Genomic DNA, 14,926 nt, shown 5'->3' with positions numbered 1-14,926 from the left:
GTGGTGACGTGTTACACTTGGATTATATTGTGGTGACGCGTTACACTTGGATTATATTGTGGTGACGTGTTACACTTGGATTATATTGTGGTGACGTGTTACACTTGGATTATATTGTGGTGACGCGTTACACTTGGATTATATTGTGGTGACGCGTTACACTTGGATTATATTGTGCTGACGCGTTACACTTGGATTATATTGTGGTGACGTGTTACACTTGGATTATATTGTGGTGACGTGTTACACTTGGATTATATTGTGGTGACGCGTTACACTTGGATTATATTGTGGTGACGCGTTACACTTGGATTATATTGCGCTGACGTGTTACACTTGGATTATATTGCGGTGACGTGTTACACTTGGATTATATTGTGCTGACGTGTTACACTTGGATTATATTGTGCTGACGTGTTACACTTGGATTATATTGTGCTGACGTGTTACACTTGGATTATATTGTGGTGACGCGTTACACTTGGATTATATTGCGCTGACGTGTTACACTTGGATTATATTGTGGTGACGCGTTACACTTGGATTATATTGTGCTGACGTGTTACACTTGGATTATATTGTGGTGACGTGTTACACTTGGATTATATTGTGCTGACGTGTTACACTTGGATTATATTGTGCTGACGTGTTACACTTGGATTATATTGTGGTGACGTGTTACACTTGGATTATATTGTGGTGACGTGTTACACTTGGATTATATTGTGCTGACGTGTTACACTTGGATTATATTGTGGTGACGCGTTACACTTGGATTATATTGTGGTGACGTGTTACACTTGGATTATATTGTGGTGACGTGTTACACTTGGATTATATTGTGCTGACGTGTTACACTTGGATTATATTGTGCTGACGCGTTACACTTGGATTATATTGTGGTGACGTGTTACACTTGGATTATATTGTGCTGACGTGTTACACTTGGATTATATTGTGGTGACGTGTTACACTTGGATTATATTGTGGTGACGTGTTACACTTGGATTATATTGTGCTGACGTGTTACACTTGGATTATATTGTGCTGACGTGTTACACTTGGATTATATTGTGGTGACGTGTTACACTTGGATTATATTGTGGTGACGTGTTACACTTGGATTATATTGTGCTGACGTGTTACACTTGGATTATATTGTGCTGACGTGTTACACTTGGATTATATTGTGCTGACGTGTTACACTTGGATTATATTGTGGTGACGTGTTACACTTGGATTATATTGTGGTGACGTGTTACACTTGGATTATATTGTGGTGACGTGTTACACTTGGATTATATTGTGCTGACGTGTTACACTTGGATTATATTGTGGTGACGTGTTACACTTGGATTATATTGTGGTGACGTGTTACACTTGGATTATATTGTGCTGACGCGTTACACTTGGATTATATTGTGCTGACGTGTTACACTTGGATTATATTGTGCTGACGTGTTACACTTGGATTATATTGTGGTGACGCGTTACACTTGGATTATATTGTGGTGACGCGTTACACTTGGATTATATTGTGGTGACGCGTTACACTTGGTTTATATTGTGGTGACGCGTTACACTTGGATTATATTGTGCTGACGTGTTACACTTGGATTATATTGTGCTGACGTGTTACACTTGGATTATATTGTGCTGACGTGTTACACTTGGATTATATTGTGCTGACGTGTTACACTTGGATTATATTGTGGTGACGCGTTACACTTGGTTTATCAGGCGGAAGATCTGACTATTATTAAAGTGGAGGTTGAAGAAGGAGAGATGATGAGGAGCGGTCCTCCATGTACAGATGAAGAGGAAGAAGAGATTCCTGTAGATGTTACTGTGGGTATGTAATAATGAATGTAGACAGTGGCCTTTGGCGCATGTGCGTCCGGGCTCAGGAGATCACTCTTATTTCTGCTGTTAAACCATTTAGATGCCGCTGTTAATCATTGACTGTGGCATGTATATGGAGCGATTACCAGGGCTTACACGCACCATTGGCCCCCTGCAGTGTGATCGCGGGGTATCAATGAGTTATCATGGAAGCTGCGGTCCCCAGGATGCCAGGCTGGTACACCTGTAACAACATGGAGACCATCATTTACACTTTATTTTGGAATACATTAGTTTTAAGGAGACTGAAAATAGTAAAACATAAATAAAAATAAAGTCAAACCGCCAACTCTTCCAGTTTACAATAAAGAAATTAAAAAAAATGTAAGAGTAAAGATATCAGGTATCACCGCTGCTGTAAAGATCCAGTCTATCAAAATATAAGAGCAAGTAAACCGTACAATAAACATTGTAAAGAGAAAAATAATTGTAAAATCAAAATTATTGTTTTCTTTCCAATAACGCAATAAAAAGCAATCGAAATGTTGTATGGTGACAATATAAACATCTGACATCTGCTTCCCACATAAGATAAGCCCTCATCAAGATTATATATATATACAGTTATATGAAAAAGTTTGGGCACCCCTATTAATGTAACCTTTTTTCTTTATAACAATTTGGTTTTTGCTATATCAGGTTCATATATCTAATAACTGATGGGCTGAGGAATATTTCTGGATTGAAATGAGTTTTATTGTACTAACAGAAAATGTGCAATCCGCATTTAAACAAAATTTAACCGGTGCAAAAGTATGGGCACCTCAACATAAAAGTGACATTAATATTTTGTAGATCCTCCTTTTGCAGAAATCCCAGCCTCTAGTCGCTTCCTGTAGCTTTTAATGAGTTCCTGGATCCTGGATGAAGGTAGATTTGACCTTTCCTGTTTACAAAACAATTCCAGTTCAGTTAAGTTTGATGGTCACCGAGCATGGACAGCCGCTTCACATCATCCCACAGATGTTCAATGATATTCAGGTCTGGGGACTGGGATGGCCATTCCAGAACATTGTAATTGTTCCTCTGCATGAATGCCTGAGTAGATTTGGAGCGATGTTTTGGATCATTGTCTTGCTGAAATATCCATCCCCTGCGTAACTTCAACTCTATTATTGTCAAGAATCTGCTGATACTGAGTTGAATCCATGCGACCGTCAACTTTAACAAGATTCCCAGTGCCGGCATTGGCCACACAGCCCCAAAGCATGATGGAACCTCCACCAAATTTTACTGTGGGTAGCAAGTGGTTTTCTTGGAATGCCTTGTTTTTTGCCTCCATGCATAACGCCTTTTTGTATGACCAAACAACTCAATCTTTGTTTCATCAGTCCACAGGACCGTCTTCCAAAATGTAACTGGCTTGTCCAAATGTGCTTTTGCATACCTCAGGCGACTGTTTGTGGCGTGCTTGCAGAAACGGCTTCTTTCGCATCACTCTCCCATACAGCTTCTCCTTGTGCAACGTGCGCTGTATTGTTGACCGATGCACATTGACACCATCTGCAGCAAGATGATGCTGCAGGTCTTTGGAGGTGGTCTGTGGATTGTCCTTGACTGTTCTCACCATTCTTCTTCTCTGCCTTTCTGATATTTTTCTTGGCCTGCCACTTCTGGGCTTAACAAGAACTGTACGTGTGTTCTTCCATTTCCTTACTATGTTCCTCACAGTGGAAACCGACAGTTTAAATCTCTGAGACAACTTTTTGTACCTTCCCCTGAACAACTATGCTGAATAATCTTTGTTTTCAGATCATTTGAGAGTTGTTTTGAGGAGCCCATGATGCCACTCTTCATAGGAGATTCACATAGGAGAACAACTTGCAAGTGGCCACCTTAAATACCTTTTCTCATGATGGGATACAGCTGCCTATGAAGTGCAAAGCTCGATGAGGTTATAAAACCAATTTAGTGCTTTAGTAAGTCAGTAAAAAGTAGTTAGGAGTGTTCAAATCAAGAAATTGATAAGGGTGCCCATACTTTTGCACCGGTCAAATTTGGTTTAAATGCGGATTGCACATTTTCTGGTATTACAATAAACCTCACTTCAATCCAGAAATATTCCTCAGTCCATCAGTTATTAGATATATGAAACTGAAATAGCAAAAACCCAAATTGTTATAAAGAAAAAGAAAGAAGGTTAACATTAATAGGGGTGCCCAAACTTTTTCATATGACTTTTTTATATATATATATATATATATATATATATATATATATATATATATATATAAAAAGGAAAATAGTTGCGGGTCTTACAAAATTGTAACAAGCCTATTTTTTTTTTAACTACTAAAAAATAAAAAAAACTATACAAGTTTGTTCTCGTCATGACGTACTGATCCAGAAATTCAAGTTATCTGGTCGTTTTTACAAGACCATAAACATAAAATCCCCAATATATTGCAATGTTACATTTTTTCCACCATTTCTTCATATTTGACAAACGATGACTTTTCCTGAAGATGACGAGTCCTCCAACAAACATGGAAAAATAAAAAATATATAGATGTTGTAGGAAGGGGAAAAAAAATTAAAGTGCGAAAATGAAAAATCACTCAGGAGTTAAGATGTTAAGGAGAAGTTAACAATTGTATATCAGACGCTGGTTCCACTAATTGGACTCGCATGTCTCAAGAACAGAATGCCATTGTGCACAGCCGGCAGAGGAAAGGTGGTTGTAATTTCTATACAAATAAATAGAGAGCGCTGCGCGCGTGTGTGGGAATTTTGACTATCTATTGTCACATGAAGTTTTGCACAAAGCTCACCAACTATCACGGCAGCATCAGGCTGTGTTCACATTGCAGATTCTGACACTCCGTCTGGTGTCTCTGATCATCTCCTGGAGACTCAGGTGTCAACCTGTTGTCTGCTCATTCATAGACAGGCTAGCAATAGTTAACCTCTGCTAGCCTGCTCGATAGGCTTATTTGATCATATGTTGTAAGGAAGCCAATCACTTTTGCTCCTCTCCTTTTTATCCTGAAGGAAATCTGCTACCTATGCCAACTATAGTTTATGCTGTGTTGGTCTGTGAGGTGTGGTGTCCCAGACTTGCTGGAGAAAGTGTTGCTTTGTGCTTGGTGTTGTTGTGGAATTACCCGTTGTCTCGTCTCCACCCTGCTCTTGGTTTCCTCCTAATCTCTTATTGTATTATACCTCTGTGTGTGTGTGTGTGTGTGTGTGCGTGCGTGTGTGCGCGTGTGTGCGCGCACTGTGTGACAGAGTTCTGGTTTCCCATTTGTCTATTTCTGTGGGTTAAATCACACTCCTGTCCTGGCCTCTCCTGAGGAAAGTGGTATAAGATCAGGGCTGGTGAGGAGCAGAGTCAGGAAGAAGACTTAAACATCCCCATCGTTGGTGGTATCTCTGAGAATAGGGATGGCACAGGGCCTCCTATTCTGAGGGTCAGTTTAGGGTTTTTCTACTTTGTGGTTTAAAGATAGATTTTAATTATTCTTTTTTTTTTTATCATTACAGAGAATCCCATTAAAAACTCTGAGAAAAACTTTGAGTTATCACTAAATTGTAAAGTAGAAGATGAAGAAATTGTGCAGCGCTCCTCAGAAGAAAACCTTATTACCCTTACTGTACATCCAGAACTTTATAGTGCAGATCCGACATATAATCCCTCAGATTACGAAGAATCTTCTCCTGAACAATCACAGATTACAAGTACAGATCAGAAAGAAAGTGAAATGTTTCAATGTGGAGTATGTGGAAAAGAGTTTACAAAAAGCTTAGGTCTTTTTACACACCGTAGAATTCACACAGGGAAGAAGCTGTACTCCTGTTCAGAATGTGGCAAATGTTTTACCCAGAAGTCCAAACTTGACCAATGTGAAAGAAGTCACACGGGAGAAAAGCTGTATTCATGTCTAGAATGTGGGAAAAGCTTTATATATAAATCACATCTTGATAGACATGAAAGCAGTCACATAGGGGAGAAACCGTACTCTTGCTCAGAATGTGGGAAATGTTTTACAAAAAAATCTAATCTTGTTAAACATCAGAAGATTCACACAGGAGAAAAGCCATTTCCATGCTCTGAATGTGGGAAATGTTTTATAGATAAGACACATCTTGTTGCACATGAAAGAAGTCACACCGGAGAGAAGCCGTATTCTTGTTCAGAATGTGGGAAATGTTTTACAAAAAAATCAAATCTTCTCAACCATCAGAGAATGCACGCAGGGGAGAAGCCGTATACATGTCTACTATGTGGGAAATTCTTTACAGATAAATCAAGTCTTGTTACCCATGAAAGAATTCATACTGGAGAGAAGCTATTTTCATGTTTGGAATGTGGGAAATGTTTTACAGGTAAATCAAGTCTTGTTATACATGAGAGAATTCACTCTGGAGAGAAGCCGTTTTCATGTTTAGTATGTGGGAAAGGCTTTACGAATAAATCGGATCTTGGTAAACATGGAAGAATTCACACAGGAGAGAAGCCGTACTCGTGTTCACAGTGTGGAAAAAGCTTTACAAATAAATCAAGTCTTATTACTCATGACAGAATTCATACGGGAGAGAAGCCGTATCCGTGTTCACTGTGCGGGAAATGTTTTACAACTAAATCAAGTCAAATTAAACATGAAAGAAGTCACACAGAAGAGAAGCCACTTTGATGTTATATATATATATATATGTGTGGAAAACATTTTACAAGACAATTACATTTAGATTGGAAAAGGGCATATGTGGTTCCTATCTACAAAAAGGGGGAAAAGGAGGATCCAGGGAATTACAGGCAGTAAGCCTGACCTCTATTGCAGGAAAACTCTTCGAGCAAATTGTTAAAGAACATTTACTTGGGTGCCTGGATGGGAAGGCATTAATCAACCAAAGCCAGCACGGCTTTATGACCAATAAATCTTGTCAGACCAACCTGATTTCCTTCTACAACAACGTCACTGAATGGTTGGACCATGGGACTGCTGTGGATTTAGAATATACCTTGACTTCAGTAAGGCATTCGATAAAGTATCACATGACAGCCTCATTGAAAAAATGATCAAGTATGGAATTGACAAAAAATCAGTTAGATGGATTCACAACTGGCGTAATGAATACTAAATGGATACACATCAACCTGGAGGAAAGTCAAAAGCGGGGGCCAGTGCTGTGTAATATCCACAAGGCTCTGTCCTGGGCCTGGTGCTGTGTAATATCCAAAAGGCTCTGTCCTGGGCCTAGTGCTGTGTAATATTCACAAGGCTCTGTCCTGGGGCCAGTGCTGTGTAATATTCACAAGGCTCTGTCCTGGGGCCAGTGCTGTGTAATATCCACAAGGCTCTGTCCTGGGGCCACTGCTGTGTAATATCCACAAGGCTCTGTCCTGGGCCCAGTGCTGTGTAATATCCACAAGGCTCTGTCCTGGGCCCAGTGCTGTGTAATATCCGCAAGGCTCTGTCCTGGGCCCAGTGCTGTGTAATATCCACAAGGCTCTGTCCTGAAGCCAGTGCTGTGTAATATCCGCAAGGCTCTGTCCTGGGGCCAGTGCTGTGTAATATCCACAAGGCTCTGTCCTGGGCCCAGTGCTGTGTAATATCCGCAAGGCTCTGTCCTGGGCCCAGTGCTGTGTAATATCCACAAGGCTCTGTCCTGGGCCCAGTGCTGTGTAATATCCACAAGGCTCTGTCCTGGGCCCAGTGCTGTGTAATATCCACAAGGCTCTGTCCTTGGTCCAGTGCTGTGTAATATCCACAAGGCTCTGTCCTTGGTCCAGTGCTGTGTAATATCCGCAAGGCTCTGTCCTGGGCCAGTGCTGTGTAATATCTGCAAGGCTCTGTCCTGGGCCCAGTGCTGTGTAATATCTGCAAGGCTCTGTCCTGGGCCCAGTGCTGTGTAATATCCGCAAGGCTCTGTCCTGGGCCCAGTGCTGTGTAATATCCGCAAGGCTCTGCCCTGGGGCCAGTGCTGTGTAATATCCACAAGGCTCTGTCCTGGGCCCAGTGCTGTGTAATATCCGCAAGGCTCTGTCCTGGGGCCAGTGTTGTGTAATATCCGCAAGGCTCTGTCCTGGGGCCAGTGCTGTGTAATATCCACAAGGCTCTGTCCTGGGGCCAGTGCTGTGTAATATCCACAAGGCTCTGTCCTTGGCCCAGTGCTGTGTAATATCCACAAGGCTCTGTCCTGGGGCCAGTGCTGTGTAATATCCACAAGGCTCTGTCCTGGGCCCAGTGCTGTGTAATATCCGCAAAGCTCTGTCCTGGGCCCAGTGCTGTGTAATATCCACAAGGCTCTGTCCTGGGGCCAGTGCTGTGTAATAGCCACAAGGCTCTGTCCTGGGGCCAGTGCTGTGTAATATCCGCAAGGCTCTGTACTGGGGCCAGTGCTGTGTAATATCCACAAGGCTCTGTCCTGGGCCCAGTGCTGTGTAATATCTGCAAGGCTCTGTCCTGGGGCCAGTGCTGTGTAATATCCGCAAGGCTCTGTCCTGGGCCCAGTGCTGTGTAATATCCACAAGGCTCTGTCCTGGGCCCAGTGCTGTGTAATATCTGCAGGGCTCTGTCCTGGGGCCAGTGCTGTGTAATATCTGCAGGGCTCTGTCCTGGGGCCAGTGCTGTGTAATATCTACAAGGCTCTGTCCTGGGCCAGTGCTGTGTAATATCTGCAAGGCTCTGTCCTGGGCCCAGTGCTGTGTAATATCCACAAGGCTCTGTCCTGGGGCCAGTGCTGTGTAATATCCACAAGGCTCTGTTCTGGGGCCAGTGCTGTGTAATATCCACAAGGCTCTGTCCTGGGCCCAGTGCTGTGTAATATCCACAAGGCTCTGTCCTGGGCCCAGTGCTGTGTAATATCCACAAGGCTCTGTCCTGGGGCCAGTGCTGTGTAATATCCGCAAGGCTCTGTCCTGGGGCCAGTGCTGTGTAATATCCACAAGGCTCTTTCCTGGGCCCAGTGCTGTGTAATATCCACAAGGCTCTGTCCTGGGGCCAGTGCTGTGTAATATCCGCAAGGCTCTGTCCTGGGGCCAGTGCTGTGTAATATCCACAAGGCTCTTTCCTGGGCCCAGTGCTGTGTAATATCTGCAAGGCTCTGTCCTGGGCCCAGTGCTGTGTAATATCTGCAAGGCTCTGTCCTGGGGCCAGTGCTGTGTAATATCCGCAAGGCTCTGTCCTGGGCCCAGTGCTGTGTAATATCTGCAAGGCTCTGTCCTGGGCCCAGTGCTGTGTAATATCTGCAAGGCTCTGTCCTGGGCCAGTGCTGTGTAATATCCACAAGGCTCTGTCCTGGGGCCAGTGCTGTGTAATATCCACAAGGCTCTGTCCTGGGCCCAGTGCTGTGTAATGTCCACAAGACTCTGTCCTGGGGCCAGTGCTGTGTAATATCCACAAGGCTCTGTCCTGGGGCCAGTGCTGTGTAATATCTGCAAGACTCTGTCCTGGGCCCAGTGCTGTGTAATGTCCACAAGACTCTGTCCTGGGGCCAGTGCTGTGTAATATCCACAAGGCTCTCTCCTGGGGCCAGTGCTGTGTAATATCCACAAGGCTCTGTCCTGGGGCCAGTGCTGTGTAATATCCGCAGGGCTCTGTCCTGGGGCCAGTGCTGTGTAATATCCACAAGGCTCTGTCCTGGACCCAGTGCTGTGTAATATCCACAAGACTCTGTCCTGGGGCCAGTGCTGTGTAATATCCACAAGGCTCTGTCCTGGACCCAGTGCTGTGTAATATCTGCAGGACTCTGTCCTGGGGCCAGTGCTGTGTAATATCCACAAGACTCTGTCCTGGGGCCAGTGCTGTGTAATATCCGCAGGGCTCAGTCCTGGGGCCAGTGCTGTGTAATATCCACAAGGCTCTGTCCTGGGGCCAGTGCTGTGTAATATCCACAAGACTCTGTCCTGGGGCCAGTGCTGTGTAATATCCACAAGACTCTGTCCTGGGGCCAGTGCTGTGTAATATCCACAAGACTCTGTCCTGGGGCCAGTGCTGTGTAATATCCACAAGACTCTGTCCTGGGGCCAGTGCTGTGTAATATCCACAAGACTCTGTCCTGGGGCCAGTGCTGTGTAATATCCACAAGACTCTGTCCTGGGCCCAGTGCTGTGTAATATCTGCAAGGCTCTGTCCTGGGCCCAGTGCTGTGTAATATCTGCAAGGCTCTGTCCTGGGGCCAGTGCTGTGTAATATCCGCAAGGCTCAGTCCTGGGGCCAGTGCTGTGTAATATCCACAAGACTCTGTCCTGGGGCCAGTGCTGTGTAATATCCACAAGGCTCTGTCCTGGACCCAGTGCTGTGTAATATCTACAAGGCTCTGTCCTGGGGCCAGTGCTGTGTAATATCCACAAGACTCTGTCCTGGGGCCAGTGCTGTGTAATATCCACAAGGCTCTGTCCTGGGGCCAGTGCTGTGTAATATCCACAAGACTCTGTCCTGGGCCCAGTGCTGTGTAATATCCACAAGACTCTGTCCTGGGGCCAGTGCTGTGTAATATCCACAAGGCTCTGTCCTGGGCCCAGTGCTGTGTAATATCCACAAGGCTCTGTCCTGGGGCCAGTGCTGTGTAATATCTGCAAGGCTCTGTCCTGGGCCGGTGCTGTGTAATATCCACAAGACTCTGTCCTGGGGCCAGTGCTGTGTAATATCCACAAGGCTCTGTCCTGGGGCCAGTGCTGTGTAATATCCACAAGACTCTGTCCTGGGGCCAGTGCTGTGTAATATCCACAAGACTCTGTCCTGGGGCCAGTGCTGTGTAATATCCACAAGACTCTGTCCTGGGGCCAGTGCTGTGTAATATCCACAAGGCTCTGTCCTGGGGCCAGTGCTGTGTAATATCCGCAAGGCTCTGTCCTGGACCCAGTGCTGTGTAATATCTACAAGGCTCTGTCCTGGGGCCAGTGTTGTGTAATATCCACAAGACTCTGTCCTGGGCCCAGTGCTGTGTAATATCCACTAGGCTCTGTCCTGGGCCGGTGCTGTGTAATATCTTTATAAATGATAAGGATAACAGAATTGTTGGGAAACTCATAAAATTTGCAGATGATACTAAGAAAGGAGGAGCAGCCAACACTAGAGAGGAAAGAGGTCGTATTCAAAAGGATCTAGACACTGGAACAATGGGCCGAGGAGAACACAATGGTAACAGGTTTTTAACAAAGTCCTACATCTGGGTAAAAGAAATGTAAAATGCACATATTGTATGGGAGGAATAAAACTAGGTGATAGCACCGGGGAAAAGGACTGGGGCAGAATAGTGGATCCCAGATTCAACATGAGCCAACAATGCGGAGCTGCAGCTAAAAAGGCCAACAATATTCTGGGATGTATCAAGACAAGCAGTGAATCTAGATGAAGAGAGGCCATTATTCCCAAATACTCTGCCCTGTTCAGTCCCCACCTGGAATACTGGAATACTGGAATACTGTGTACAGTTCTGGTCGCCCCAAGAAGGTCTGCAAACCATGTCACATGAAGACCGGCTACAAAAAGAGAAGGCTGAGAGGAGACTTAATAGCGGTCTACAAATATCTGAAAGGTATCACAGTGCAGAGGGAACTGCCCTATTCTTATTAGCACAAGGAAGTACAAGAAGCAATGGGAGGAAACTAAAAGGAAGGAGATTCCGATTAGACATTAGGAAAAACTTTCTAACAGTGAGGGCAGTCAGAGAGTGGAACAGGCGGCCACGGGAGGCAGGGCAGTCAGACAGTGGAGCAGGCGGCCACGGGAGGCAGGGCAGTCAGAGAGTGGAACAGGCAGCCACGGGAGGCAGGGCAGTCAGAGAGTGGAACAGGCGGCCACGGGAGGCAGGGCAGTCAGAGAGTGAAACAGGCGGCCACGGGAGGCAGGGCAGTCAGAGAGTGGAACAGGCGGCCACGGGAGGCAGGGCAGTCAGAGAGTGGAACAGGCGGCCACGGGAGGCAGGGCAGTCAGAGAGTGGAACAGGCGGCCACGGGAGGCAGGGCAGTCAGACAGTGGAACAGGCGGCCACGGGAGGCAGGGCAGTCAGAGAGTGGAGCAGGCGGCCACGGGAGGCAGGGCAGTCAGAGAGTGGAACAGGCGGCCACGGGAGGCAGGGCAGTCAGAGAGTGGAGCAGGCGGCCACGGGAGGCAGGGCAGTCAGAGAGTGGAACAGGCGGCCACGGGAGGCAGGGCAGTCAGAGAGTGGAACAGGCGGCCACGGGAGGCAGGGCAGTCAGAGAGTGGAACAGGCGGCCACGGGAGGCAGGGCAGTCAGAGAGTGGAACAGGCGGCCACGGGAGGCAGGGCAGTCAGAGAGTGGAACAGGCGGCCACGGGAGGCAGGGCAGTCAGAGAGTGGAACAGGCGGCCACGGGAGGCAGGGCAGTCAGAGAGTGGAACAGGTGGCCACGGGAGGCAGGGCAGTCAGAGAGTGGAACAGGCGGCTATGGGAGGCAGGGCAGTCAGAGAGTGGAACAGGCGGCTATGGGAGGCAGGGCAGTCAGAGAGTGGAACAGGCGGCTATGGGAGGTGGTGAGCTCTCATCAATGGAAATCTTCAAGCGGAAACTGGATAAACATGTAGCTGGGATGATTTAGGAAAGCCGGCACTCGCAGGGGGTTGGACCCGATGACCCTTGAGGTTCCTTCCAACTCTACCATTCTATGATTTTATGATTATATTTTGAAATTCATTGGGGAGAAACCATATTCTTGTTTGTAATGTGGGAAATGCTATAAGAGCAAAAAAAAAACAGCTATCTACAGATCTACAGCTATTAAACAGGCAATGAGAATGTGTATTTTTGGTTGGAGACTGCACCACAATTATATTTACCCTGAGACTAACTATAAATTCCATCCTTGAAAGGTATTGTGGATATAAGTAGACGTGAGGAGACTTCAGTGAGGCCGACTTGTGCCCAAGAACATTGTTTCTTATTAGTTTACATGTTCATAAATTCACTCAGCTAGTAGGAGAATTCAGAGTGAAAAAGTTAGGACACCCTATGTAAATGTTTGTTTAAACATATGTGGACATATGAATATTTGATGCCTATGTACATAAGGATGGCAGAATTAAATTTGCAATAATTTGTTAAATAAACAAAAAGTTCACAGATGTGTCCTTTCCTTACTATACCTGGTTCTATCGCTTTGGTAAAACAACCTGTAGTCGGGGTTTATTATAGCCTCAATTATGCTTGGTCAGTATTCTGCCTCACTATATACAGTTATTTACAGAAATCTTTGGACCTCTGTATTTGCTCCTTGTGGTGACTCCTCTGTATTTGCTCCTTGTGGTGACTCCTCTGTATTTCCTCCTTGTGGTGACTCCTCTGTATTTGCTCCTTGTGGTGACTCCTCTGTATTTGCTCCTTGTGGTCACTCCTCTGTATTTGCTCCTTGTGGTGACTCCTCTGTATTTGCCCCTTGTGGTGACTCCTCTGTATTTGCTCCTTGTGGTGACTCCTCTGTATTTGCTCCTTGTGGTGACTCCTCTGTATTTGCTCCTTGTGGTGACTCCTCTGTATTTGCTCCTTGTGGTGACTCCTCTGTATTTGCTCCTTGTGGTGACTCCTCTGTATTTGCTCCTTGTGGTGACTCCTCTGTATTTGCTCCTTGTGGTGACTCCTCTGTATTTGCTCCTTGTGGTGACCCCCCTGTATTTGCTCCTTGCGGTGACTCCTCTGTATTTGCTCCTTGCGGTGACCCCTCTGTATTTGCTCCTTGTGGTGACTCCTCTGTATTTGCTCCTTGTGGTGACTCCTCTGTATTTGCACCTTGTGGTGACTCCTCTGTATTTGATCCTTGCGGTGACCCCTCTGTATTTGCTCCTTGTGGTGTCTCCTCTGTATTTGTTCCTTGTGGTGTCTCCTCTGTATTTGCTCCTTGTGGTGACTCCTCTGTATTTGCACCTTGTGGTGTCTCCTCTGTATTTGTTCCTTGTGGTGTCTCCTCTGTATTTCCTCCTTGTGGTGACCCCTCTGTATTTGCTCCTTGTGGTGACCCCTCTGTATTTGCTCCTTGTGGTGACTCCTCTGTATTTGCTCCTTGTGGTGGCTCCTCTGCATTTGCTCCTTGTGGTGACTCCTCTGTATTTGCTCCTTGTGGTGACTCCTCTGTATTTGCACCTTGTGGTGACTCCTCTGTATTTGCTCCTTGTGGTGTCTCCTCTGTATTTGCTCCTTGTGGTGACCCCTCTGTATTTGCTCCTTGTGGTGACCCCTCTGTATTTCCTCCTTGTGGTGGCTCCTCTGTATTTGCTCCTTGTGGTGACTCCTCTGTATTTGCACCTTGTGGTGTCTCCTCTGTATTTGTTCCTTGTGGTGACCCCTCTGTATTTGCTCCTTGTGGTGACTCCTCTGTATTTGCACCTTGTGGTGTCTCCTCTGTATTTGCACCTTGTGGTGACTCCTCTGTATTTGCTCCTTGTGGTGTCTCCTCTGTATTTGCACCTTGTGGTGACTCCTCTGTATTTGTTCCTTGTGGTGACTCCTCTGTATTTGCTCCTTGTGGTGACTCCTCTGTATTTGTTCCTTGTGGTGTCTCCTCTGTATTTGCACCTTGTGGTGACTCCTCTGTATTTGCTCCTTGTGGTGACTCCTCTGTATTTGCTCCTTGTGGTGACTCCTCTGTATTTGCTCCTTGTGGTGACCCCTCTGTATTTGCACCTTGTGGTGTCTCCTCTGTATTTGTTCCTTGTGGTGTCTCCTCTGTATTTGCACCTTGTGGTGTCTCCTCTGTATTTGTTCCTTGTGGTGACCCCTCTGTATTTGCTCCTTGTGGTGACTCCTCTGTATTTGCACCTTGTGGTGTCTCCTCTGTATTTGTTCCTTGTGGTGTCTCCTCTGTATTTGCTCCTTGTGGTGACTCCTCTGTATTTGCTCCTTGTGGTGACCCCTCTGTATTTGCACCTTGTGGTGTCTCCTCTGTATTTGTTCCTTGTGGTGTCTCCTCTGTATTTGCACCTTGTGGTGACCCCTCTGTATTTGCTCCTTGTGGTGACTCCTCTGTATTTGCACTTTGTGGTGACTCCTCTGTATTTGCTCCTTGTGGTGACTCCTCTGTATTTGCTCCTTGTGGTGACCCCTCTGTATTTGCACCTTGTGGTGTC

The 14,926-nt window shown here is 45.9% G+C and overlaps 1 protein-coding gene across 1 annotated transcript in view; it reads left to right on the top strand.

Annotated features, from left to right (window-relative positions):
* The window catches only part of LOC142316915 (uncharacterized), a 101,342-nt gene that overhangs the window by 49,459 nt on the left and 36,957 nt on the right, over positions 1-14,926 (top strand). The window contains exons 8-9 of the mRNA XM_075352691.1: positions 1,741-1,852; positions 5,386-6,489. Coding sequence (XP_075208806.1) covers positions 1,741-1,852; positions 5,386-6,489 — 1,216 coding nt within the window. The remainder of the gene's footprint in view (positions 1-1,740; positions 1,853-5,385; positions 6,490-14,926) is intronic.

The sequence above is a fragment of the Anomaloglossus baeobatrachus genome, chromosome 6 (genome assembly GCF_048569485.1).
Source record: "Anomaloglossus baeobatrachus isolate aAnoBae1 chromosome 6, aAnoBae1.hap1, whole genome shotgun sequence".
Taxonomy (NCBI): domain Eukaryota; kingdom Metazoa; phylum Chordata; class Amphibia; order Anura; family Aromobatidae; genus Anomaloglossus; species Anomaloglossus baeobatrachus.
The sequence above is the reverse complement of the archived record's forward strand: the minus strand, read 5'-3'. Positions and strand labels throughout refer to the sequence as shown.